Source organism: Neurospora crassa, linkage group III (assembly GCF_000182925.2).
Source record: "Neurospora crassa OR74A linkage group III, whole genome shotgun sequence".
NCBI lineage: Eukaryota > Fungi > Ascomycota > Sordariomycetes > Sordariales > Sordariaceae > Neurospora > Neurospora crassa.
Window position 1 is genome coordinate 1,151,617 of NC_026503.1, and position 23,989 is coordinate 1,175,605.

General features: G+C 52.5%; 5 protein-coding genes and 1 non-coding gene across 7 annotated transcripts; 4 read left to right on the plus strand and 2 right to left on the minus strand.

Annotated features, from left to right (window-relative positions):
- The first annotated feature begins 7 nt into the window (after positions 1 to 7).
- NCU07864 (60S ribosome biogenesis protein Mak11) lies at positions 8 to 2,174 on the plus strand. The gene has a single exon (XM_958032.2). It carries the CDS (start codon positions 282 to 284, stop codon positions 1,929 to 1,931), a length of 1,650 nt encoding a protein of 549 aa, XP_963125.1. The 5' UTR covers positions 8 to 281; the 3' UTR covers positions 1,932 to 2,174.
- A 221-nt stretch (positions 2,175 to 2,395) lies between these two features.
- On the plus strand, positions 2,396 to 2,506 carry NCU15221. The gene has a single exon. It is a non-coding gene; the product is annotated as a tRNA-Leu (tRNA).
- A 375-nt stretch (positions 2,507 to 2,881) lies between these two features.
- Positions 2,882 to 6,293, minus strand: NCU07865 (THO complex subunit Tho1). The gene is made up of 4 exons (XM_958033.2): positions 5,631 to 6,293; positions 4,731 to 5,561; positions 3,606 to 4,670; positions 2,882 to 3,537 (listed from the first exon to the last, which is right to left on the minus strand). The coding sequence occupies exons 1-4, from the start codon at positions 5,901 to 5,903 to the stop codon at positions 3,100 to 3,102; spliced, it is 2,607 nt and encodes an 868-aa protein (XP_963126.1). The 5' UTR covers positions 5,904 to 6,293; the 3' UTR covers positions 2,882 to 3,099.
- A 212-nt stretch (positions 6,294 to 6,505) lies between these two features.
- Positions 6,506 to 11,405, plus strand: NCU07866 (DEAD helicase superfamily protein). Its single transcript, XM_958034.2, has 4 exons — positions 6,506 to 7,003; positions 7,067 to 7,167; positions 7,230 to 10,694; positions 10,758 to 11,405. Exons 1-4 carry the CDS (start codon positions 6,732 to 6,734, stop codon positions 11,252 to 11,254), a joined length of 4,335 nt encoding a protein of 1,444 aa, XP_963127.2. The 5' UTR covers positions 6,506 to 6,731; the 3' UTR covers positions 11,255 to 11,405.
- Positions 11,406 to 14,510: 3,105 nt separating this feature from the next.
- On the minus strand, positions 14,511 to 15,231 carry NCU07867 (hypothetical protein; the record flags this gene model as incomplete). The annotated part of the gene is made up of 2 exons (XM_958035.3): positions 14,511 to 14,758; positions 14,973 to 15,231. 2 exons carry the CDS (start codon positions 15,229 to 15,231, stop codon positions 14,511 to 14,513), a joined length of 507 nt encoding a protein of 168 aa, XP_963128.3.
- An 889-nt stretch (positions 15,232 to 16,120) lies between these two features.
- NCU07868 lies at positions 16,121 to 22,520 on the plus strand (the record flags this gene model as incomplete). Of its 2 annotated transcripts, XM_011395652.1 has the most annotated exons (6): positions 16,121 to 17,499; positions 17,558 to 17,971; positions 18,338 to 18,946; positions 19,037 to 21,169; positions 21,230 to 21,591; positions 21,647 to 22,520. In XM_011395652.1, the coding sequence occupies 6 exons, from the start codon at positions 16,933 to 16,935 to the stop codon at positions 21,759 to 21,761; spliced, it is 4,200 nt and encodes a 1,399-aa protein (XP_011393954.1). In that variant the 3' UTR covers positions 21,762 to 22,520. The 2 variants fall into 2 exon arrangements, with proteins under 2 accessions (XP_011393954.1, XP_011393953.1); XM_011395651.1 differs by having other exon boundaries at positions 16,933 to 17,499; positions 17,558 to 21,169; positions 21,647 to 22,494.
- Positions 22,521 to 23,989: the final 1,469 nt, after the last annotated feature.

Here is a 23,989-nt window from a genome sequence, read left to right on the forward strand (position 1 = left end):
TGTTGTCCAGCCAGTGTAGGTACGTACCTAACTCTATGTAGTGTACCCGGACGTATGATGTGCACTGATAAGATAAGACTTTTGAAGCAAAGCCCCACTAAAAAAAAGTTGCGAAGGAAAGTCAATGGAATCGAATGGCAGTCGTTCAGCACTGCAACCAGAGCCTGAAGACTGAAGACCGAAGACTTGGCTCTCTCTGCCTATCTTGATCAATCACTTTTTCAACATCGTCCGACCTCCACCTTCTTCGTTGTAATCCCACCACCACAACAGAGCTCAAAATGGCCAACAAGAGAAAGAGAGATAATGCGCCCGAGAGCGCACCTGTCGAGAAAACAGAACAGCAATCAACTAAGAAAGTCAAGGCCCCAGCACCGACCAAGGCTGCGCGCGCCAGCTCTAACTCCAGCACTTCCGCGACCCCATTCAAAGTGGGCAGCACCTCCCCGATAACTATCCAAGTCGTCGCCGGCTCCTACGATCGCGTCCTTCACGGTATTACCGCCACCGTTACTCCCACGACCACTACTACAACCACTGCTACCCCCTCGAAGAACAGCAAGAAGAAGGCCGCCGCCGCCGCCGAATCCAAAACCTCATACAAAGTCTCCTTTGCCGACACCTTCCTCTTCAACGCACACGCCTCCGCCATCCGATGCCTCGCCCTCTCCCCTCCCTCGGCGCCCACGCCCGGCCAGAAGGGCGGTCAGAAGGTCCTCCTAGCCACGGGCGCCACCGACGAGCGCATCAACATCTACAACATTTCTGCGCACCCGCCCTCCGCCAAGGCCGCTGACGACCAGAAGCTTCTCAACAGCATCACCCCCCGCCCGGTCCTCGAGAACCCCAAGAACCGCGAGCTCGGCACACTCCTGCACCACTCCTCCAACATCACCCGCCTCGTCTTTCCCAACCGCTCCAAGCTGCTTTCGGCCTCGGAGGACTCCACCGTCGCCGTCACACGCGTTCGGGACTGGGCGTTGCTGCATACGTTCAAGTGCCCCATTCCCAAGGCGCAGGGCAGGCCGTCGGGCGACACGGCTGCGCTGGGAGCGGTTCCCGCGGGTGTCAATGACTTTGCGGTGCACCCGAGCAACAAGATCATGATCAGCGTTAGTAAAGGCGAGAGGAGCATGCGGCTGTGGAACTTGGAGACGGGCAAGAAGAGCCGCGTGCTGAACTTCCCCAAGGACGTTTTGATGGAGATTGGCGAGGGGAAACACAGCACGGGCGAGGCGAGAAGGATTGTGTGGGGCGAGGACGAGTTTGCGGTTACTTTTGATCGTGATGTGCTGGTGTTTGGCATGGACTGTCGCCCGAGGTGCAGGGTCATGAGGGAGGATGTGGTGGGGACCAAGATGACGAAGGTGCATGAGATCAAGTATGTCAGTCTTGGCAAGGAGGAGGGACAAGAGGAGGAGAAGCATGTCCTGGCGGTGGCGACGGAGGATGGGAGGATATTGTTCTTTGATACGGCTGAGTCCGAGTTGGTTGAGCCACCTGCTCCCAAGGAGGAGGAGGAGGAGCAGCAGCACAAGACAAAGCTCTTCGAAGCCAAGACGCCCAACGCCAAGCTGATCGCTCAGCTCGGCGGCAAGACGGCCGGCGTTTCGGGCAGAATCAAGGACTTTACCATTCTCCCCGTGGAGGACGAGGAAAGCGGTAAGAGGTCGTGGTTCGTTGCCAGCGCGGGCAGCGATGGCCGCATCAGGATCTGGCGTCTTGAGAGCGGCGACCTTCGTGTTGGCAAGGAGGAGGAGGGCGTCAAGGCCGGCAGACAGGTCGGCGAGCTGTTGGGCACGTACGAGACGGAGAACAGAATCACTTGCTTGGGCGCGTTTGTCATGATACCCAGACCCGAGGGATCGGTCGAGAGCGAGTATGAGTTTGATAGTGAGGAGTCGGAGGATGAGGAGTCAGATGATGAGTAGAGCAGTGCAGTAGTGTGGGGTTGGAGGTGATGTTTTTATTTGTTTAGCATAATTGATGTATAAAGCAAGGATTGGTCATGACCTCTCACGAAGTTGGGATAATGTATTGGGGACGTGTGATCGACACTATGTTGGTGCTTGAGATGTCTATTCGTGTAGTACCAAGAAACTTTGGAGATGAAAAACCCGTCGCTTGCCCAGCTGATCATTACAACTTCGTCCGCCTGGTTCCTCCTCTGCGACCCTTTCTCTGTCACTGGATCTGTCTTTATATTTGCATCAATGTTCTACGTTGTCTGAAGCCCCTTCACCCTGTCCAGCACTTTACCATATTCCTTTTAAACGCCCTAGAGATTTTCAGTGGTGGTTTTGATACTTGACAAATATATCACAGATTTATGTCCAGACCCCAGTTTTATGATCTGTCTACATAGAGCCTGAATATGATAAAAACAACCATAATAGGCAAGATGGCCGAGCGGTCTAAGGCGCCACGTTAAGGTTAACCCTTAATCCGAGTTAAATACTCAGTTCCGTGGTCCGAAAGGGCGTGGGTTCGAATCCCACTCTTGTCAAAAGGATTCAATCAATCAACTCCACCAAGCTCGGGTGGGGTGCCCTATTTTTAAAAGTTCATTTTCCTTTTTTGACTTTTGACTTTTCTGCTTTTGCTCTATCTAACATTGTGGCTGGTTGGCTTTTGGTAGTCAATAAATGGGGTTAGATTGCTACACCAATTCATCTTTGTGTTTCTTCTGCTGGGCAATGAGTGTAAAGTGAGCGAACGGGCTTGTTCGGAAAGGCAAGGATAGAGTCAAGAGATGAGACACCTTTTTTTACTCGAGAAAAGCAGACCAAAATGGTCGTCGGTTCCTAGTAATAAATGCCTACTGTGGAAAACATACAGCACCGCTTCAAGAAGCTTGTCGGCACGAGACTGTTGCTCAATGTTCGTTGGCGATAATAAACAAATGTTGCATTTTATTCGAAACCCAAGCCCTAGCCTTGCTGCAACTACACTACGCCGAACCCAATGTTGGCTGTGCCTTTCGAGCAACCATAGTCAACACTATCTGACCAATAACATCCATCCCCAAATCATCATCAGGAAAATAGCACGATCCTGACCTTGATTATTACGACTTATCCAGCTCCCAACCCAGTGGTTCTAAGTCTCAGGTGCAGAAGCCGCATCCGTCATTTGAACATCGTCATCATTTCCACCTGCTGTTGTCGTTGCCGCGGGTTCCTCCTTACTTGCGCCCTCACCGGCGGACATGGAGACATCGCCGTTTTCAGGTTCCCGATTCTCATTGTCCTCCTCGGTCGAGCCATTACTATTGGTGGTGGTGATCGCCTTGCCGTATACAGCGACCTCAAGGGCGGTCCAGTCGTCGCCACCGTCGATGACTGACTCGTAGAAGTCTGGGGACTTTTGTTGCTTTGCGAGTTCGGCGGCGTCTTTGAGGATGGCTTGAATTTGATCCTCGTTTCCTTCGAGACCGCTGCCGGTTTCTCTCAGTTGCGCTTCTAGGATTTCTGGCGAGGGAGGCTCGATGCAAATGAAGCGCGCTGAGAAGTCCCAGTCTTTGACTTGTTGTGCGCTCTGTTGGGGGGTTGAATAGGTGAGCATGTGACCGCTTAGGAGTGACAGGTGGGATGATCGAAACTTACATCGTGGCTCATCTCCATAATAGCAACCTTGCCTGCCTCACTAACGGCTTGTATGTGTTTCCTGCTCGTGCCTTGGCTGTAGTCTCCTTCCGTAAACTCGATAAGCTGGTCGCCGTCTCGCATCATGTTGAATGTTTGTGTGTCCACAAAGTAGTAATCCTGTCCTTCCTTTTCGCCTTCTTGAGGTTTCCGGGTGATGTGAGCTGGTACTCGCGTGAAGACGCCGGGGTGTTGGCTGGCTAGTCGCTTCGCAACACTGAGTTTGCTGGTCCGGCTGACGTCTACGACAACTATTGGCTTCCGGTCATCGGGGAAGACGGCATCAGCAGCAGCCGTGGAATCCTCTGCCTCTTGTGGCTCGGGTTCTTTAGGCTTAGGCTTGTCCTGAAAAATGACGTCGATGTTGTCGTCACTATCGATGTCGTCGAACATCGCCAGTTTGGATCTGCTGGCGACTCTGAGAGCCACCCAGGTAAGGCTGTTCTTGGCCTCGATTGCCCTTTGCTTCTCCTTGGGATCTCTGGCCATCTCGATATCAAATTTGGCATCCTCTAACTTTCGTTCAAGTGTCTTGAGGTCAGGTTGTTGATACCGTTCCGGATTTTCAAGCTTCTTCCAAGCTTCGTCCGGGTCCTCATCTTGTAGGAAGTCCCAGTTCATCGAGCCCATCGGTGCATCTCTCATTTTCTTTGCTGTTGCTAGCTTGCCTGCCGCAATCTTGGCATCAAGGAACGCTTGAGGGGAAACGGCGGGCATCTCGATAGGCGGGCAGCCCTCTACCTTCCAGTGCACCCAATTCTTGTCCCTGCTCAGGACAGTTTCGACCATCCTGTAAAAGTAAGGACCTTCTGGGCCTAGCTTGAGGTAATCGGCAATTTTCTTCTTCATGTCTAGCACCCAGTTGGTGTCTTCCTCACTCAACTGTTGATCCGAATGTGATACGGACTTGTTGGGTGCTTTGATGCTGGCGATCTTTTCCTTACCCTTGGGTGAGAGTGAAAGTAGGAACTCCATGATGATCAAGGCTTGAACGAGTACGTTTCGACGTAGGGCAAGATCGCCAATCTGCGTTTTGTTCTTGGTGAGTTAAGGGACATAATAAAGATAGTGAAACAGGGAACGGACCTCGAGTTTAAACAAATCACGACTGGTAAGATACTTTGGGTTAAAACCATTAGCCAACTCGTCATCCTCACCTTCACCACGCTTCCTCTTTAGTGCACGCTTGCTCTCATCGGACTTGTCCTTGGAATCCCTGGAACGTGCGCTTTGATCAACCTTGATGCTCTGGAAGGTGGCCATCGTCGCTTCTAGACCAGACTTGAAGGAGGCAAACTGCGCGGGCTCAAACAACTTCTTTGGCTGATTGAAGCTCTCCTGCAGAGACCAGAAGATAGGGTATAAAGCCTCCAGATCAAGCGCCTTGTCCTGCTGCTTTTTGGCATCTGTAGCTCCGGGCTTGGGAGTTGATCGCTGTTCGCCGGTCTTTTGGGCAGATTCGCCCTGCGTCTCCGTGTCGACATCCATTCTATCGGCAGAAGCATCCTCTGTCTTTGTCGGCTCCTGATCCCATGTGGTAACATTTTCGACGTGGTACTCTCCTCTCAGGTTGACGGAACTTCTATCTCCGAGCGGAAAGCTCTGAAAGAGGTAGATAAACACTCTACCGGAGAACGCTGGATCCAGAGCCCTTGATAGACGTCGAAGAAGCTCATTGCAGGTGCGGAGAATGACCAGCTTCTTTTGACCAAAATGCTTTGCTGTGATGCGCTCTCTGCGGGACTCAAGAAAGTCAAACACCTTGCGACAACCGGCAATAGTCTGACTGTCAAGCAGCTCCTCAACCAGCCACAGAAGCAGGGCGGGATCACATTGCTCGTCATCAGAGAGAATGGACAGGATGTCAAAGAGGTTCCATACTCGGGCAAAATCTGGCGAGTCGATAGAGGTGGTGGCCTGGCGAAGTCAGTCAGCTTGGGCGCAACCTAAGCTGGCAAACTCGGCAGGATCTGAAGTCAAACTCACGATCAGCTTGCTGAACGTATCTCTTACGGCAGTCTCGATGATGGCGTGCCGCTGTGTCCGTTTTGCATCGTTCGCTTCACTAGCTTGGCTGGGGTCCACGCCAAGGGCCTCGTTCAGCTGGGTCTGGAGATCTTGAAAATCGGCCTTGTCGAGAGGAGGTTCGATGGATGCAGTCGGCTTTACTGCTTCTGCGCGTGCCAAGAGGTTTTCGAGAAAGGCCGAAAAGGCGGCGACACCGGGGACGCCGTGGCTCTCAATCACGCTGGAAGGCATCTTTACTCATTGCCTCGCAGCTTATGTCGATACTGAGTGGATTTATGCTATCGATATTAGTTTCGTCGAAGTCGATCGCGCGAGAAGGCTGAACGAAGTGCGAGATGGTTTGGCAAGAGGTGAGTCTAGTGTTGCCAGCAATTCTCTGTGAAGATGATGCTGATATAGCCTAGGGATTGGAGAATGAATGCCTTTGTCCGGTGTAGAAGGTCAGTGAGCCCTGACAGAAAGGGAAAGATCAGCAAACAGCGCTGTTTGTAAGATTGGTGGAAGTGGAAGTAAAGATGGGAGAAGGAAAAGAGTGAGCATTCAGGTGAAGTTCACTTGTTGTTTACTGAGACAGACACCAGAGATGGGAGCATTACACTACAGTGGAAGCTGTGACAAGGCTAGATGCAAGTGGGTCTTTTGTCCGTGCTTGAGCTGCAAAGGCTCCATTTACAGTCCGATGCTGGATGGCTTGTTTGGTAGCTCGGTACACTAATTCGTGCATGTGGGGTAGGTGTGGATGCGAGGACTGTGATACTCCTGCAAGGCTGTGGGAGCGCTAGAGGTAAGAGGTTCAACTCTGAAAGGTACCTTGCAATTTGCGGTGTACCTACTGCCACTCGAGGTACCTCCCGTCCTGCTCGCAGTTCCTTTGGGAGCTGTAAACGCTAACACAGGTACCTCTAACTTATCGCTGATAGAGATCCCGGCAGTGACCCGTACCGTCACTCTCGCAATTGGAATATCGACTTCCAAATTTCCAAACATACCAGCAACGCGGTTGGACGAATCTCTCGCCCTCTGCACGCGACAACGACTCTCCCACACATTTACCCCAAAATGCCGCCGGCGAAACGAGTAAAAAGCAGCGCGAGTGCAGACAAAGGGCCAGCCGCTGGCTCGGGACGGCCCACAACCCAAGACTTGGAAGGGGACAGCGAGTTTGCCAACCTTGCGCGCCAGCATTGGCTGAAGGCGACAAAACGCGCCGACGACGTCAAAGTCAAGGTCAAGAACGACGTGCTCAAGAGCGAGATCTGGGACGCGCTAGAGAAGGATGGCTTCCCTCTCAAATCTCTGTTGGTGCTGGAAGGCCTACAGACTCTAGAGAGGCATGTATCGCCCTCCCCAAAGAGATGTGTGTACCTTGATGCCTGTCGCTAACTGGCTTATAGCTATCTCTGGCCTGGCTACGGCGAAGATTCATCCAATTACCATGTTCTCTTGATCGTTCTTATAGTCAATGCCAAGCGCAGGGAAAGACTGGACGCATGGGGTAAGTCAATGCTCAGGACATCATATTTCATGGCAATGATGAATAACCAGATACCTGTGCAGGCCTCTTCAATGACCGCCCGGCCGACTTCTCCGACCTCTTCCGCCGTGCCCTGTCCATGACCCTCGACGACTCGTTATCTTGGAGCATTAGGACCCAGGTTCTCCAGTTCATTATCTACGCCTTCGAGAGCTTGGATTGCGCCATTGTCCGGAAGGAATGCGCACCCCTTGTCTCGATATCCATCTGGCACAACCTCTCCACCGAAGAGAAGCGCAACGAGCTACTGGATTCGAATCCACAACTGAGGAAAACCTGGAGGGCATCCGCTAAGCGATATGATGCGGCGGACGACGCAGGGAAAGCCCGTCTGCGATTCGAGAGGGCATGGCTGTACAGCTCCGTCCTGGAGTTCTTCAGGGTTCTTTATACCGAAAACGCCAAACAGGACCAGGTCATGTACTGCGAGCGCTTCCTTGAGTTCCTGATAGATGTCCTCAGCCAACTCCCAACAAGACGCTACGCCAACACCCTGCTCCAAGACCTCCACATCTTGCCAGCTCTGCGCCTGTCGCCCATGTACAACGATGAAGGAAACGGTCTTTTGCGGGATCTTGCCAAGCTGCTCTCGCACTTTGTGTACTTCACGGTCGACGACCAGACAGGAGTGCAGTATAGCAAGACGGAGGCGTACGATCAACACTGCGCCAGGCTCGCGAAGCTACAAAGGACATCCTTAAAACACTTCAAGGACAAACTGACAGTGCTTGCATTGTCTAACTATGGCTCCATCGACAAGAGATCCGACCTCTTCGGGCTGCTGGATGTCTTGACCGACGAAGAGCTCACCGAGCTGGCTCGATTATTAGGCTTGCGAATCAGCTACCCAGAATCTTCTACCTTGGTGGTGGACCGGAGGTTCCTGATGGAGGTGCTATTGTCAACCTTCGAGCGTCACAAGACTTTCCAAGAAGAGGCGGCTGAGCTGAGTGTTCTTCCTACGGAAGAGACGCTCTTTGAGACTGGCCTGAGAAGGACCGATCACTATGATGGCTCGCGGCCTTTGGCGCTGCCAAAAGTGAATCTGCAGTATCTATCAGTTGGAGACTTCCTTTGGCGGTCGCTGACACTCTATCGTTGCGAGGCATTCTACGCTATCCGACAAGATATCGAGGCAGCCTTGGCAAGGCTAAAACCCGAGGCTCGACGCACCGGCGAGACAGTATTCACGGGTTTCTCAAGGATGGCTTTGCCTATCAGCAAGCCAACAATACTCGATGTCGTCCCACCGCTTGTTGGTACTGATGTTCCTTCCACTGTAAAGGCTGAAGTAACCATCGATTTGCGCAGACTAACAGAACATGTTCGTCGTGATTGGGACGCTCTTCGGCCCGATGACGTGCTGTTCCTGGTTGAAGTCAATGCTTCCAAGGCAAAGAATGTTGAAAACGGCGGGGCGCCTCTTAGCGAAGCCGAAAGGTTGGGACTGGTGACTGTCCGTACTGCAGAGGTGATTCAGATAATGGATGACAGAGGTCGTGCGGTCCGCGATGCACAAGCGTACTTTGAGAACCACAATCGGAGCTACGCAAGAAAGATCCAGGTCCGTTTGGACGCTCATGCCTACAAGCGGGACTCGGAGGGGAAGCGGAACGTGTATGATGGAATCAACCTCATCGTCCGTCGCAGCGGTCGTGAGAATAACTTCAAGCCGGTCTTGGAGTCGATTCGGGACCTCACCCTCTCCGAAGTACCACTCGCTCCATGGATGCATGACGTCTTCCTGGGATATGGTGATCCAGCTGGAGCGACTTATAAGAACCTCCCTAATAGGATAAAGAAGTTGGACTACCGCGACACATTCCTAGACTGGCAGCATCTGATCGAGAGCTTGCCCGGTAAGAATGTTGAGCCCAGCGAAGATGTCTCCGGAACCATCAACCCCCCTTTCGTCCTCGAAACAGTTGAGAAGCCGGCCGAAGATGGAGCCTCCAAGCCTTCCAAAAAGAGGAGGCGAGATGCTGAACCTGCTCTTATCTCCGAGATAGAAACAGTGAAGGTTTCATCTTACAAGCCTCCGAACAATGGGCCGTATCCCATTGATGCGCCCAAGCTTAACTCGGTCCGGTTCACACCCAAGCAAGTGGAGGCCATCATCTCTGGCTCCCAACCTGGCCTCACGGTAGTCGTTGGGCCTCCAGGAACAGGCAAGACCGACGTTGCTACCCAGATCATCAACAACATTTACCACAACTTTCCTGAGCAGAAGACTTTGCTCATAGCACACAGCAACCAGGCCCTGAACCAGCTTTTTGCCAAGATTGTGGCGTTAGACATTGATGAGCGCCATCTTCTACGTCTCGGACATGGTGAGGAGGACTTGGAAACGGAGGGCAGCTTCAGCAAGCACGGACGTGTAGAATCCTTCCTTGAGAACCGTGATCGGTATCTTCTTGAAGTCAATCGTCTCGCTGCCAGTATAGGCGCACCTGGTGCTCACGGAAATTCGGCCGAAACAGCAGGCTATTTCAACAAGGTCTATGTCCAACCCGCATGGGCTAAGTTCAGTGAACTTACGAAGGCTGAAGATGCAACCGCTGAGGACATCGTCAAGGCCTTCCCTTTCCACTACTACTTTGCCGACGCGCCCCAGCCTTTGTTCCCTCCCGATGCTGACGTCGACACTGTTCGGGAGATTGCCAACGGCTGCTACCGCCACATCTCCAAGATCTTTACAGAACTTGCCGATGTTATGCCCTTCGAAATCCTCCGCCGAGATCGCGATAAGGAGAACTACCTCCTTACCAACGAAGCCCGCATTATCGCCATGACAGCCACTCACGCTGCCATGCGGCGTGGTAAAATCGCCTCTCTAGGCTTCCACTACGACAACGTGGTTATGGAGGAAGCTGCTCAGGTCACGGAAATTGAGAACTTCATCCCCTTTGCCATGCAGAAGCCCAAGGACGGCAAAGTCCCACTCCAACGCATCGTCCTCTGCGGTGACCACTACCAAAACTCCCCCGTTATCCAGTCGCTCGCCTTCCGTCACTACGCCAACCTTGAGCAGTCCCTCTTCTCCCGCCTCGTCCGCCTCGGCGTGCCCACCATCAACCTCGACCTCCAGGGCCGGGCCAGGCCCTCCATCTCGAGCCTTTACAAGTGGCGTTACCCATCCCTGAACGATCTCCCGCACACCATGTCGGCTACCGAGTTCCTCACTGCCAACGCCGGCTTCCGGTACGATTACCAGTTCATCGACGTACCTGACTACAAAGGCCAGGGCGAGAGCGAGCCAACGCCGCACTTTATCCAGAACCTGGGCGAGGCTGAGTACGCAGTGGCTATCTTCATGTATATGCGCTTGTTGGGCTACCCCGCAGAGAAAATCAGCATTCTCGCTACCTACGCCGGACAGAGGGCGTTGATTAAGGATGTATTGGGCCATCGGTGCGCGAAGAATCCCATTTTTGGAATGCCGAGGATCGTTACGACGGTGGACAAGTACCAGGGCGAGCAGAATGATTGTACGTTCTCCATATCCTTTGTTTATCCCTCCTCTAGCAAGCCACTAAGACGCTAATTCACAGATATCATTCTCTCCCTAACCCGCACCTCCCGCGTCGGCTACCTCCGCGACATCCGCCGTCTAACCGTCGCCCTCTCCCGTGCCCGCTTGGGTCTGTACATCCTCGGCCGCCGCTCCGTCTTTGAATCATGCTACGAGCTTCGCGAAGCCTTTGAACTGCTTCTACAGCGTCCGGACAAGCTGACCCTCGTCACCGGTGAGTTGTGGCCCTCGCAGCGCGTTCTGGCCGACGAAGTCGGTAAGGAAGGACTTGAAGGAGAGACGGTCATGGAGGGCGTGGAACACTTGGGACAGTATGTGTTCGAGATGACCAAGACCAGGATCGAGCAGTTGAAGGAGGAGGGGAAGCAATTGCCCGCTCCTGGTGAGAGCGAGGCGCAGGTGGAGGTGATGGCTGCGGAAGGGGAGGAGGGTGCTGAGGTTGTCGAACTGGCACAGCCGGATGAGGAGGAGGAGGAGGCTGTAAGAGTTGAAGGGTTTGAGGCTGAGGAGGAGTGATTCAGATTTAGATCTGGGTTGTCTGAATCTTAGATATGCATGGTAGTGTTTAGTTGTACCACATAGTACATGTGGATGGTATTTTGGTTTGAGAACAAGCGATAAAATAGAGGACCTGGAAGACACTGCAATTTGACAAACCCATATGAGACATATGTTTGGAAGTGACCTTGACGATACCGCCAGTGCTCCTTCAGCATCATTTCTAATGTACCTCTCACGAATATCTCCTCTTGTTGTGTGTCTTTGTAACTTGGCCTGTGCTTGACCTACTCTTTACTGTCTTTGTCAACCCAGCCGTCAACTTAACCAAGCACGTCCAACTCTTGGCTATTAAAGTATTGTCAATTGGTTCTCTAGTCTAGCATATGAAAGTGATGTAATCGAGCGATGATCATCACATGCAGCAACCGACCAGGATACGTATTTAGCTCCTCATGGCATTTGATCAAGCTCAGCTAGCTATCTCCAACGAGCAGAAGCAAAAACATACCAAAAAAAAAAAAAAAAAAAAAAAAACCGGTGATCAGTAACCATATTACCCCAACTTTTTTTTCCCCCAAGCCTTTGAGCCGATCACTACCGAACGAAGCGGCAAAGAAATTGAGGTTAAGGAACCCCAAATTACTACGCGAAGGGTCCAGCGGTTCGTTGGCGTGGTAATTTGGCATTTTGGCATTGTTTTTTTTTTTTTTGTTTATTTCTTGTTCAATTTTCTATTTTTCATAATTGATGTGAGGACAATCGACATTGGCCCCGTCCGAATCTCCGAGGTCGACAACCGCCCGGTGTCGGTGTACCTTATGGCTCGTTGGTCGCAAGTCGCAAGTCGCAGGTTGCAAGTTGAAAGTTGGAAGTCGGCATGCATACCTACGTACCTACCTACCTACTGGCTGGCACATCCTCACATCTTGGATCAATCCCCACCAACGTCCGGTTACAAAACCTACTACGCAAAAGTGTCCAGTTTCAAATACATTGTGTAGGTACCTACTCAGTAAATATGCGTTGCTTGCATCTTCTGGCTGCACGTGGTTGTAAATGCTCAGCCTTCTAGCAAGTTCGCTTCCGAGTCCGGTCGTGGGGCCGTTTTTTTTTTAAAGTTCTCAACAGCTTTGGGTGATGGAAGAGTATGAAGGAAAAGGAGAACAATGAGAAGCAACTGTGTAACGCGTGGCATTGTGCTTCATTCAGGTTTCCTCGAGTTTCCCCTCCCCCCCAACGCCAATACCCAATGCCCAACGCACAACAACGCCCAACGCCCAGATGCCGAACATGGGCAGATAGATGGAAAAGGCTCTGAAGAGTGTGAGGCTGAGGCGAAGGGCACGGACTTTTTCCTCATACCGGTATCCTGGCCAGGCCTTGATAGACCTTTGTTTTGACGTCTCGTTTTGTTCGTCGGTTGTTCCATTTGAGGTTCTATGCAAGGGGACAAGGGGGGTACAAGTATCAATGCGGCGTCGCTTTTTGGGTTTGGCTTTCTTTCCATTGTCTGTGGCACGTATGTAGGTCTCTGCGTGGGTGTCTGTTGGTTGATGGCTATGGCTTATGGCTTGGACTGGGGGTTTTGACAAAGCCAGAGTTCATGGCCAGCCGATGGGATGGTGGGTTGGAGTAACTTGAAACCAATGAAGATGGTTGTTGTCCAGGCCACTGCTGAGCATGCGATAGATACTTCTCAGGTCCTGTTATATCTACGTATCTAGGACCTAGACGGTTTTCTTATGTAGATTTTGGCCGGCCAGCATAAGAATATACTGTCTATTGTGGCCTTCCGATCATGTTTGATATATCGTAGGAAACGATATGGTGTAGTGTATGTACGAAAAAAGGAAGGGGGTTCGTAAATGCAGACGGTACGAACCGATACATGGGCTCCACTGCCCCACCATCTACTAACTAGGTACTGTGTACACGGTCTTGGTTGAGGTGGGGTTTCCCTGCTTTGAAAAATTGGAACGAACGACGACAAACGACGAGGAGGGGGTTGGGACTCTGCGAGGTACAAGTACACTACATGCGAACAACGCTGGGGAGCCCTGATAGCCTGGTAGATAAGGTGAGCTCGCCCTTCTAGGGTAGTAGAACGGGCATAGTCATATACAAGATGGTGGTTTTCTCTAGTTGGATTTCAGGAGGTGAGAAGGGGGCCAAAGGTTAAGCTTTACTTTGGAATCTAGGAGGTGATGAGTTCAGGCAGCAGATATGTTTCTTGGAGAGATTCGCAGATGATGATGCCTTGCAGGTCGTTAGGTTGTGTCTGGTTTTGGAGGCGACGAAATCGACTCGAACTTTTTTTGGGGAGTTCCTGGGGTGCATGGAGGTGGGGGTCTTGCCTAGAGCGAGGGGCAGCGGAGACTTCAAGGGGGTATGAAAATGGACCAGCGCCGAGAATGTTGCTGTTCGCTTGCTGGGACATTTTGCCCACCAAGGAGGAACTTGGGATGCCTAGACTCGATGCCCTGAAACCCCCAATTGGGTACAGATGTTGTTCAACTTGGCTCGTCGTGGACAATATAGTTGAGACCTTTGACATTATACCTTGGAATTACTCCCACTACGAATCCAAGCGTCTTTGTAACACCTCTGGTTGTAAGTTCTAAGCAATTTCTAAATGAAAATATACAAACAGGACTCTAGCGGATGTCTTTTCGAATTGTTGTAATCCCTATCACAATCTTGCAACAGCCTTTTCTTTAATCTTGACGAGCAGTAGTGGACTGTTTTACCTAGCCTGTTGGTTGGTCTCATTTATTTTGTCTCGGACGAGCTTGGCTCATTGTCCTAGGGGCCGGAGGCTGGTGAGAGTGCTTGAGTTCCCCAATTCAAATCCTAGTCCCAAAGAACGGGAGATTTGGAGAAGTGAGGAGACGGCAAACCCAAAAACTTCAGCGTCCAAATACCAACCAAGACCCGAGAACATAAGGTCTACACTTGTGGGTTGACGTCATAATAGACATAGAAGCAGACCAACTCGACTGGTTAATGGCAGATTATATGGGAAAATAATTTGACTGAAAAAAGATCGTGGCGTCGTAAACGGGCGCTTGAGGGCTTGTGGTGAATGAGTCAGATATGGTTGCAGCGTGGTGATTCGTGTGTTTTTCCGAATTTCCAAATGTGTGCCATACGTACCATACATACTATCGGCGATAAGAGGGCTGGAGGGCACCAGGAGGCATGCGAGGGAGTACAGAGTGGTAAGCACAGACGAAGAGCATTTGTCGCCCCGGCCTCCTGTATATGTTGCCACTCACTCATCACTGTTGCAGGTTGTAGTATAAGCCAGCTCGGTCGAGTAGCGTTGCGCTCTCACAGAGAGGCCGAAAATGCTCACTTGGCTTATGATCAGTTGAAGACACATGCAAAGAACAATTCCATCGACGCCGGCGCCCCGGTTGGACCTGGGAGGTGCACATAGACCACGTTGTTCGTGTTGTGCGCCTTCAGATGCGGGCCTCTCTTGGACTGAAAATACCATCGGGGGATGAACATGATCTGCTGGTTAATTCTGGTTCGACGCATTAAAATTGAGAGACTCACTTGGAGCTTTATCAATACCACGGCCACTGGGAGAGAGACTTACTAGGGCATGAGAATTTCCTGCCAGTCAGGTCTCATGCCGGCCAGTAACCGTTGAGCCGTACGCCATTTGGGGACAACATATACGTCGTCTTTGCAATCAGGCAGTGCCTACCGCGATGTACTACTATACTAGTAGAGTCGACCTTCCACCCTTGGAGGATAACTCTCTTCATATTGTCCGTGTCCGCGCCCAACTCCCCGGACCAGTCGCCCATGTCACCCCATTCGGTCTTAGATTTGGAGAAGAGATGTCTGGAGAATCCTGGACCAGGCCCACCCTCGATTTTTAGCTTGATCGTACCCCCATCGTTTAGGACGAGGGCTAGACAAAGGGACGAGGTGTAGGTACACGAACTGACAAGCGACAACAGCCCTCGGGTACGCCTCATGATACATCATTTGATATTCTACAAGATAATTTCTGTTCTTCCGACAGAACGTCTGTACAATGGTAGCGGTAGCCCCATGTCCTGAAGGGAATTGAGCTGTGCCACATGTGATGTGGCTGTACACTTTGGCATTATTGTCCATGCTCGGAGTGTCAGAGCCGCATCTGCATCAGATCGTTTTGGTCCCCGGTTATCTGGGCACTAGTCAAGGTTATCAACTGAACATGATGGCTCACCCAAAAAAAAAAAAAAAAAAAAAAAAAAAAAAAAAAAAACCCTGAAAAAAAAACCAAGTCAAGTGCTTGAAGCAACCCCGTTCACGGTCATTAAGTTGCTGAGATAGCACAGGCTCAACGGGGACATAGGAAAATCCAGTTGCTTTCACCTGGCGTGGCAGTCCGAAGACGCACGTGTGTGTAGAAAAGTTTCAGTTCCGGCCGACCAACGCACGACCGAACGGCGGACCGAGAGTGAAACGACAGATAGCCACCTAATCAAGTCCAAGCAGATCGCTGACAGCCCATCAGCGGTCGGTGTGATTTTCAAGGGACAACTGAATGAAAAGTGAAATTCCCTCGAGGTCAAGAGAGATCTTTTTCTAGAAGACCGACTGTGTTTCCGAACGCATATCACAGCACCCTGCCTGGGGAATGGCCAGACGTTGCCAGGCGTTGAGATGCTGGTTATAGTGATGTTCACCGGGCATGGAGGTTGGGGTTATCGGGTTCCTCAAAAAGGTACCTACGTACCTGGGGCGTCCACTAGCATCCCTGCACCTCGCGTTTGCAATTGGTCGACCCCCCCCTTCCTTCCGGGCCCTCTTTCCACACAGTTTGAAAAAGTGTATCTGAAGCGGCTGCCCCAAAAACCTTTTTTTTTTTCTTTCCAACCCATCTTCACATCCGTCTTGTGAAGGAAACCCCGGAGGAAACCCAACTTCAAAGGGTTCTCTTTTTTCTCTTCCCCACTCGGAATTTACATTGGTACTCTTGTCTTCTCAGGATTCACTTCCCAGAGATCCAGAGCCTGCCCTTGATCCATCTCCACTCCGCTATACCTAACTCACTTGATTGAGCGTTGGGCGAGCGAACACCCTATCCGTCGCGGTACTGTAGTGGCAAGACCTACGAGATTGGTCAACCAGGCAGGCAGGCCAACCAAAGTTACCTCAGCAACCCAAACCCTGAGGCAACGCAACCTCCCACCTCACCCACCAGAGAGTGCGAGTGCGGACGCAGCAACACAACGAGGGTTTTCGCCGGCCGCTTCGTTTTTTTTGCGACGAACCCACTTGGCCAGGTCCAACCCACCCACCAAGAGGAAATCCTCCACCCACCCACCACCGCCTTCACTCTCTCAACCAGAGACTCCATTCCAGTCTTTTTCGACTTTTACCGTCAGTGCAACGCGCATCGGTATCGGTCTCTCTCGGTTTTCACAACCGCCTAATCCAATCCGCCAAAAACCCACCCGCGGTTTTCCACCAGGCACTCTCTCTCTTTCGGCCGCCGCTCTTTTTGCGCGTCGAAATTGATCCCAGTCTTTGTGACTTTTGCCCCCACTGCGCGGCGACCTTCTGTCGAGTTTGATATTCGACATTCCCACCCCGGGATCACCACCACATCCTCGACCCTTTCCCCTCCTCACCCGCGCACCCAACCATCCACAAAGAAACCGGCTTTCGAGTCACCCGAGACCCTTATGACTTCCTCTGCGAGTCAACAGAACCAAAACCCGGCTCAACCTACGTCCGCTCCTGCAGCAACGTCGTATGCTTCCGCAGCCGGTGCGAAGAAGCCGACAAGCACGCCGCTGATTGCGACGGGTTCTCAGCCCCCCGTCGTGGTTGGTTCCTCTGCCCAGAATGGCAAGCCTCAAGCTGCCCCGGTGAACGGCCGGCCCAACATCACCCCCGCCGTGCCCATCGCCAGAGGCAGCTCGGGCCTTAACGGAGCCTCTGCTGACCACTCTAGGAAGAGCTCTGTCACCATCAGCGCCGCTCCTCCCAGCCACAACGCCAACGGCGGTCCTGTCGGTGGCGCCAAGGCCATTCAGTTCGGCTTCGACGAGTCGCCTGCCATCACCCACAGCACTCCCCACGCTGCTGGCTCCGTTCCCATCCCGATTCCTGGCAGCAACGCCAGAGTTCCCTCTCCCGCCGCCTCGCCCTCGCCTATTCCTCAGGTGCCTCAGCAGAGCGGTGGCCAGCGGGCTCCCTCCAACATCTCTGCTCCTATGACGTTCGGCAGTTTCCCTGGTGACAACGATGTAAGACCTCCCCAAGCAGATCTTCTGGAACACACTTGCTAACCAATCCCCCTTTCAGCGCCACATGAAGCAACACTCCATATCTCACAGCAACGGACCGGTCCACACACGACGGGACTCGCAGGCCTCTGCCCACGGTGAGACAGTTGGCCACATGGCTAGCCATCGTGGTGGCTACCAGGGTCAGGGTCGTGGTCGCGGCGGATACAACAACTCGTACAACAACCCCAACATGGGATTCCCTCCAACCAGGTCCTACAACGGTCCCCAGCACAACGCTGGTCGCGGTGGCATGAACAACTTTCAAGGCCGCGGAGGCATGCAGCAGTATCCCAACTCTCCTCAGCCCCACCGTTCGAGCCCTGCTCCGGCTCACGCTGTGCCTACTCACGGCACCCCTACCATGGCCTCTGCCAGCCTGGCACCTACTCAGCCGCCCTTTTACCCCGGCATGAACATGTACCAGCAACAAGTAAAGCCCCCTTCCTTTAGCAACGATTATTCCTCTTTCAAACCTGTCAACAAGAAGAACAAAGGGACACGCCGGGATTCAGACAGTATCCATCCTAGGCACCCTAATCCTTCGCAGCAAAAGTCAAGTACGAGCGATGATTCAACTCAGAAGCCTCGACGTCAGAGCAAGCGTTGGGCTTCCAAGGCAGATGGATACCAAGAAGTCGACGGTGGTCCGCCTCTGCCGGAATACTCAAACGCTCCGCCAGCTCGTTACGACTTTGTACCCCTTCGCTCCGTTCCTATGTTTTCTCCGCCATCGCTCGGCATTGACCTGTCACCCGAGAGCGGCCAATTCGAAAACGTGCTGACAAAACAAAAACAGGTGCCCGGATATCCTGCCCCCATGGACTATCGTGGTCCCGTATTTAACCCCTACAGCCAGCCCATGCCCTATATGGGCCAGCCGGTGCCCCATTTCCAGCCCGCATACGTCCCTCCTACCTTTGTACCTCAAGGACAGCCTGTTGCCCAACCGATGTCCCGTAACGCTTCACAGGTTTCTGATCGCCCGGCGTCGAGCACTGGCCAAGTCCAAGCGCCCGTCGTTGCGCAGAGCACCCCGACGCAGCGTCCTGCCCAAGCTGCCCCTGCCATTGTTTCCTCTAACTTTGCTAGACCCAAGAAGTCCGCAGGCATCACTATTAAGGATCCCAACGGCAACCCTCTCGACCTTTCGGCGATAAAGGGCCCTGTCTCCCCGGCACCCAGCATTCAGCAACAGTCCAAGACACCGCCTGTTGTTGCCTCGACACCCACACCCCCTCCCGCTAAGCCCACTGCCCCCTCCCACGGTCGTACCGAGAGCACAACTGGCAAGACTGCCGAGCAACTTCGCGACGAGTTTAAGAATGCGGTTCAGAAGGCCAAGACCGAAGCTCCTGCTGACAACAAGACCAACGAGGAAGAGGCCGCGAAGGCCGCTGCCGAGAAGGCTGCTGCCGAGAAGGAGGCTGCCGACAAGGCCGCTGCTGAAAAGGAAGCTGCCGACAAGGAGGCCGCAGAGAAGGCCGCTGCCGAGAAGGCTGCTGCTGAAAAGGAGGCTGCTGACAAGGCCGCGGCTGAAAAGGAAGCTGCCGAGAAGAAGGCAGTTGAAGAAGCTAAGGCCAAGGAGGAAGCTGAGGCTAAGGCTAAGGCTGATGCCGATGCCTCGGCCGCTGCTGCTGCCGCCAAGAAGCCTGAGGCCAAGGAGGAGTCTGAAATTGACTACAACAACCTCGACTTCGCCAAGCTGACTGACAAGGAGCTCAACAACATTGATCACAGCAAGCTTAGCGATGAGCAAATGGACGCTTACTTCAACGAGCTCGAGGAGAGAGATGCTCGCCGCGAGAAGGAGCAGGCCGAGATCTCCAAGAAGAAGGCTGCTGAGGCCGAAGAGGCCAAGAAGAAGGCTGAGGCTGAGCGCTTGGCCAACGCTGCCGAGAACGACCGCAAGCTCCGCGAGCAGGAACGTGAGATGGAGAGACTCGAGGAAGAGCGCGAGCGTAAGCGCAAAGAGAGAGAGTCTGGCCAGGGCGAGTCTGTCGCCGACCTTCTCACCAAGGAGGCTGATGACAAGAAGGAGACCGATGCTGCCTCCAAGACCCTTGGCAAGAACAAGCCTGCTGCTCTCAATCTTGCTCCCCTCAACACTAAGTCCGTTGAGGCGCCCCAGCCCAGCGCTGCTCTCCAGTCTCTGCGCTCCGCTCGCCTTCTCCCTGGCGTGCAGTATGATATCTACCCTGCCGGCATCGCTTCCCCCAATCCAGCCCTCAACCAGGCTGTTTCCAAGAAGGGCAAGATGTTCAAGTATGACGCCAACTTCCTTCTCCAGTTCCAGACTGTCTTCACGGAGCAGCCGTCTCCCGAGTTCCATCAGCAGGTTAAGTCTCTCATCGGAGATTCGGACGGTGGTCGCTCGGCCTCCGCTCGTACCCCTGGCGCTGGATCCCAGAGAGGCCGCGGCGGTGCTTCCGGCGGCGGCTTCCCTGCCATGGGCCAGTTCTCTGGCAAGCCTGCGCTGCCCCCTGGAACCACTTCGGCGGAGCGCTTCGCTATGTCGCAACAGGCTGGTGGTATGGGCTCTCTTGGCAGACCTGGCGCTATGGGCACTATGGCTTTTGGCCGCCAGGGCACATTCCCTGGCAATCTCAGCCGCACTCCTTCGTCTACTGCTACTCCTGACTCTCCTCGTCAGGGCAGCCGTCGCAAGCCGCGTGAAGGTTACTCCAAGAACGAGGCTCAGGCTGCCAAGAACATGCCGCTCACTGCCGGCATGGAGGTCAAGCCTATCACTGTGTCTGCAACAGGCTGGAAGCCCATGAGCATAGGAGCTAAGAAGGCGGAGGCGCCTGCCCCCGGTCACTTGGATCCTGAGACCGTTCAGCGCAAGGTCAAGGCCGCCCTCAACAAAATGACCCCTGAGAAGTTCGACAAGATTTCCGACCAGATCCTTGAGATCGCTCACCAGTCGAAGAACGAGCAGGATGGTCGCACTCTGCGCCAGGTCATTCAGCTCACGTTTGAGAAGGCTACGGACGAAGCCCACTGGGCTTCCATGTATGCCAAGTTTTGCAAGCGCATGCTCGAGACCATGAGCCCCGAGATCCGCGACGAGAACATCATGGACAAGCAGGGTAACGTCGTCAGTGGCGGCGCCCTCTTCCGTAAGTACCTCCTTAACAGGTGTCAGGAGGAGTTCGAGCGTGGTTGGAAGGTGGATCTTCCGAAGCCCAAGGAGGGTGAGGAGGGCGACAAGAAGGCCTCCGAGGCTGTTCTCATGTCCGATGAGTACTATATCGCCGCCGCCGCCAAGCGTCGTGGTCTTGGTCTTGTCCAGTTCATTGGTGAACTCTTCAAGCTTGGCATGCTTACGGAACGTATCATGCACGAGTGTGTCCGCAAGTTGCTCGAGTTTACGGGTGTTCCCGATGAGGCCGAGATTGAGTCTCTCACCAAGCTCTTGAGGACGGTCGGTGGCAACCTCGACAGCACCGAAAAGGGCAGGCCTTTGATGGAAGTCTACTTCGGTCGCATCCAGCAGATTATGGATCTTCCCGACCTCCCAAGCCGTCTGAAGTTCATGCTTATGGACGTTGTCGACCTTCGCAAGGCCCGCTGGCATTCCAAGGAGGCCAACAAGGGTCCTAAGACGTTGGAGGAGATCCGCGCTGAGGTAAGACACAGAACATCATCTATGTTATTCTGGTATGATGATGCTAACTAACATTTACAGGCTGAGGCTGCTGCCGCCGCAAAGGCGGTTGAGAATGCTCGCACCGGCCAGCGTGGCCTTGGAGGCCGTGCTGCTTCCGGTCGCGGAGATGCCAGGGGCTTCCCTTACAACCAGAGCATGACCAACAACCAGGTCGAGCTTGGTGATCTCAAGCGCTTGAAGGGCAACACTAGCCGCTCCGGTAGCCAGGGCATGTCTTTCGGCCCGCCTACGTCCATGTTCAATTCTAGGAGCAACAGTGGTCGTCGTCAGGTCGGTGGTCCTGGCGGTGCTTTTGGCCGCGGCGGTGATGACTCTGGCGGGTCATCCCGTACTGCTTCCATGCGCGGTAACGATTCGGTTTCCCACGCAAATGCTTTCAGGTATGATAATTGTGCCCCCTAACATGCTGAACCTGCAAACTAACGTAGTTTACAGCCTTCTTGCTGATGCTGGAGACCACCCCGGCTCCCCCCCTTCGGCCTCTGCCTCTCCGGCATTGTCCAAGGTGACACCCGATACTACGAATAATGACGAGAAGAAGGACGAATAAGGCAGATGGTTTTCTTTTTCTCTCTTACCCAAAACAAGTTCAACGGTGTGCCGCATCATGAGCACCCGGAACTGTCTCTGTGAGCATAGACCGGGCGGGTTTCTCCAAATTATGCATTTGCGCGGGTCGGGGATCATTCCAAAAGTTCTGCTTTATTACTTTAACTTTTTTTCCTCCATATCTCAGTGATACCTCTTCTTTTTCTCCCACATACATCAGAGAACAAGATATTACCATTACCTTCCCCATACCATAGACTCAGTTTCTCCTAAAATGGCGGACACAAAGCACCAGCAACATGGAAGATGAGATCACGTTTCGAAGTTCGGATTATGAATGAGGATTTTATGATGAGAAAGTTTCGGACTGTGGGAAAATGACAAAGGATGTGAATGAAGGTATGACGGAAAAAGATGTCTGAAACTTGCCTTGCCCACCGGCTTTCCTCCGCTTTTCTTTACCCACGGAATACACACACGCGCGCGCATGGCTACACAGCTGGCGACAAAGGGTTGATCTGTTTTTCTTCTTTTCGGGGGCGTTTCACGGAAATCAGGTTGGGCAATGACTCTGGTTCTCCGATGATCAATTTCTCTGCGATTTTCTTTTTTTTTCTTTTTCTTATTCCCGAACAATAACTTACTACTACTGCGGCTTTTAATTATTTTTTTCCCCCCCTGTCGGTGTTATCAAATTTGTGGTTGACGGATAAAAATTGACATTTTCTCATTCCAAAGGCTTTGTCTGTCTGTGAGTCTTGTTCTGTCCATGTGATACTGGTCTTTTCCGCGGAGGTGGGTTCATTCGTTCGTCTTTTTGGAAGTGCCTTTTGTAGACATTGGGTTCGATGCGAGTTTTCCGGTTTCCATTTCGGATTGCTGTACCTTGTCACCGTCTTTGTTGTCCTCTTTTGCCGTGGTTTTTTTTTTTTTTTTTTTTTTTTTTTTTTTTTTTTTTTTTTTTTTTTTATAGGGTCTCTGCTGCGGCCCGTTGGCAGCGGGGCTTTGAGTCTCCTTACCCATCATCAACCTCACGTTGGCCGGGGAAAAACTTTGGGCAGCGAAGTAGGGATGACCGTGGCAAGCTGGACGAGATGCATGGCTGATTCGGTTCGGTTCTCTTGTATGTGCGTTTTTGGCTTCGCAAACCTGGAGACAAAATCTTCTGTTCTTGTACGTACGGTTTATACGCAAATACACGGGTTTAATTTGTCTAGTCCTCTTCCATAATCTTTGTGACGTGTGGTTACCGTGTGTTGTATCTTTTGGTGAGCTGTTCACAGCAGGACCTGATCAGCATGTCTACAATTCCAAAAACGTCCCGGAAACCCCGTTCAAACCTGCAAAAATACCAGATGGATGGAATTGCTTTGTCTGATGTCGTCCACCCCCCAATTATTGAGTTACTCAGTTATCGTTTACAGCCCATCGAGGTTCACTCTTGATCCCGGGCCCGTCAAGCAAGGTAGGCGTGTGTGGACTACTTCGAAGTCGACTATGCCAATTTTCGTCCATAGCCCTTCACAATCGACTCGCTCACTCGCTCTGTGATCATCACGGTCAAGGCCCATGTGTCGTGTTCGCATCGAAAGCAAGGCCAGACGCGATCGCTTTTGTTGATCCAAGTTGCCTTGGAAGCCCCCACCCCAAAAGGGGGTTCTCATCAATGCGGTAGTGTACCATAGTCATCTCTGCCACTTACACCAATGTCCTACATCATGCAAAATGTGTTGTCAACTGAATGCTGTTCAGAATCTCAATATACGAATTTGTGGACTTTGTGACGATGTCGAGGACGATGGTTCATACGTACGAGCCAGCTTCTTTACCAAAAGAATGAAGCTGCAATGCATGATGGAGAAAACCTGTTTTACTAATGGACCTACTAAACCATCCATGCTAAGTACTAACCTTGAGTAGGTTGTCCAATAACCAATGCTGCTTGGAACCGACATAAATTAAGGCGAGCAGTCCGCGTTGCCAAGGGGGGAGGGGGGAGGAGGAGGGGGAGAGAGGGCTGAGCATACATAGTACATACCGCTTCTACACCTCTGCCGGGATATAACTTGTTAGCGTGGTTTCTCGGGATGCATAAAGAACCTTGAAACTTGGCACAGGAGATAGCCAGCTTAACGTCAGCCCGTCCCAAGTTTCTTGTAGAGCTATCGTACTATACTAACAAGTTATATCTCAGCAGAGGTGTATTCATAATCCATAACAAATATGTAT

Excerpts from the sequence above, each read along its gene's own strand:
- NCU07864 (XM_958032.2), top strand. The coding sequence starts at position 282 with ATGGCCAACAAGAGAAAGAGAGATAATGCGCCCGAGAGCGCACCTGTC.
- NCU07865 (XM_958033.2), bottom strand. The coding sequence starts at position 5,903 with ATGCCTTCCAGCGTGATTGAGAGCCACGGCGTCCCCGGTGTCGCCGCC. Across the intron at positions 5,562-5,630 it reads ATACGTTCAGCAAGCTGATC|GCCACCACCTCTATCGACTC; the intron begins GTGAGTTTGACT and ends TGACTTCGCCAG. Across the intron at positions 4,671-4,730 it reads GTGATTTGTTTAAACTCGAG|ATTGGCGATCTTGCCCTACG; the intron begins GTCCGTTCCCTG and ends AACAAAACGCAG.
- NCU07866 (XM_958034.2), top strand. The coding sequence starts at position 6,732 with ATGCCGCCGGCGAAACGAGTAAAAAGCAGCGCGAGTGCAGACAAAGGG. Across the intron at positions 7,004-7,066 it reads GGCCTACAGACTCTAGAGAG|CTATCTCTGGCCTGGCTACG; the intron begins GCATGTATCGCC and ends ACTGGCTTATAG. Across the intron at positions 10,695-10,757 it reads CCAGGGCGAGCAGAATGATT|ATATCATTCTCTCCCTAACC; the intron begins GTACGTTCTCCA and ends GCTAATTCACAG.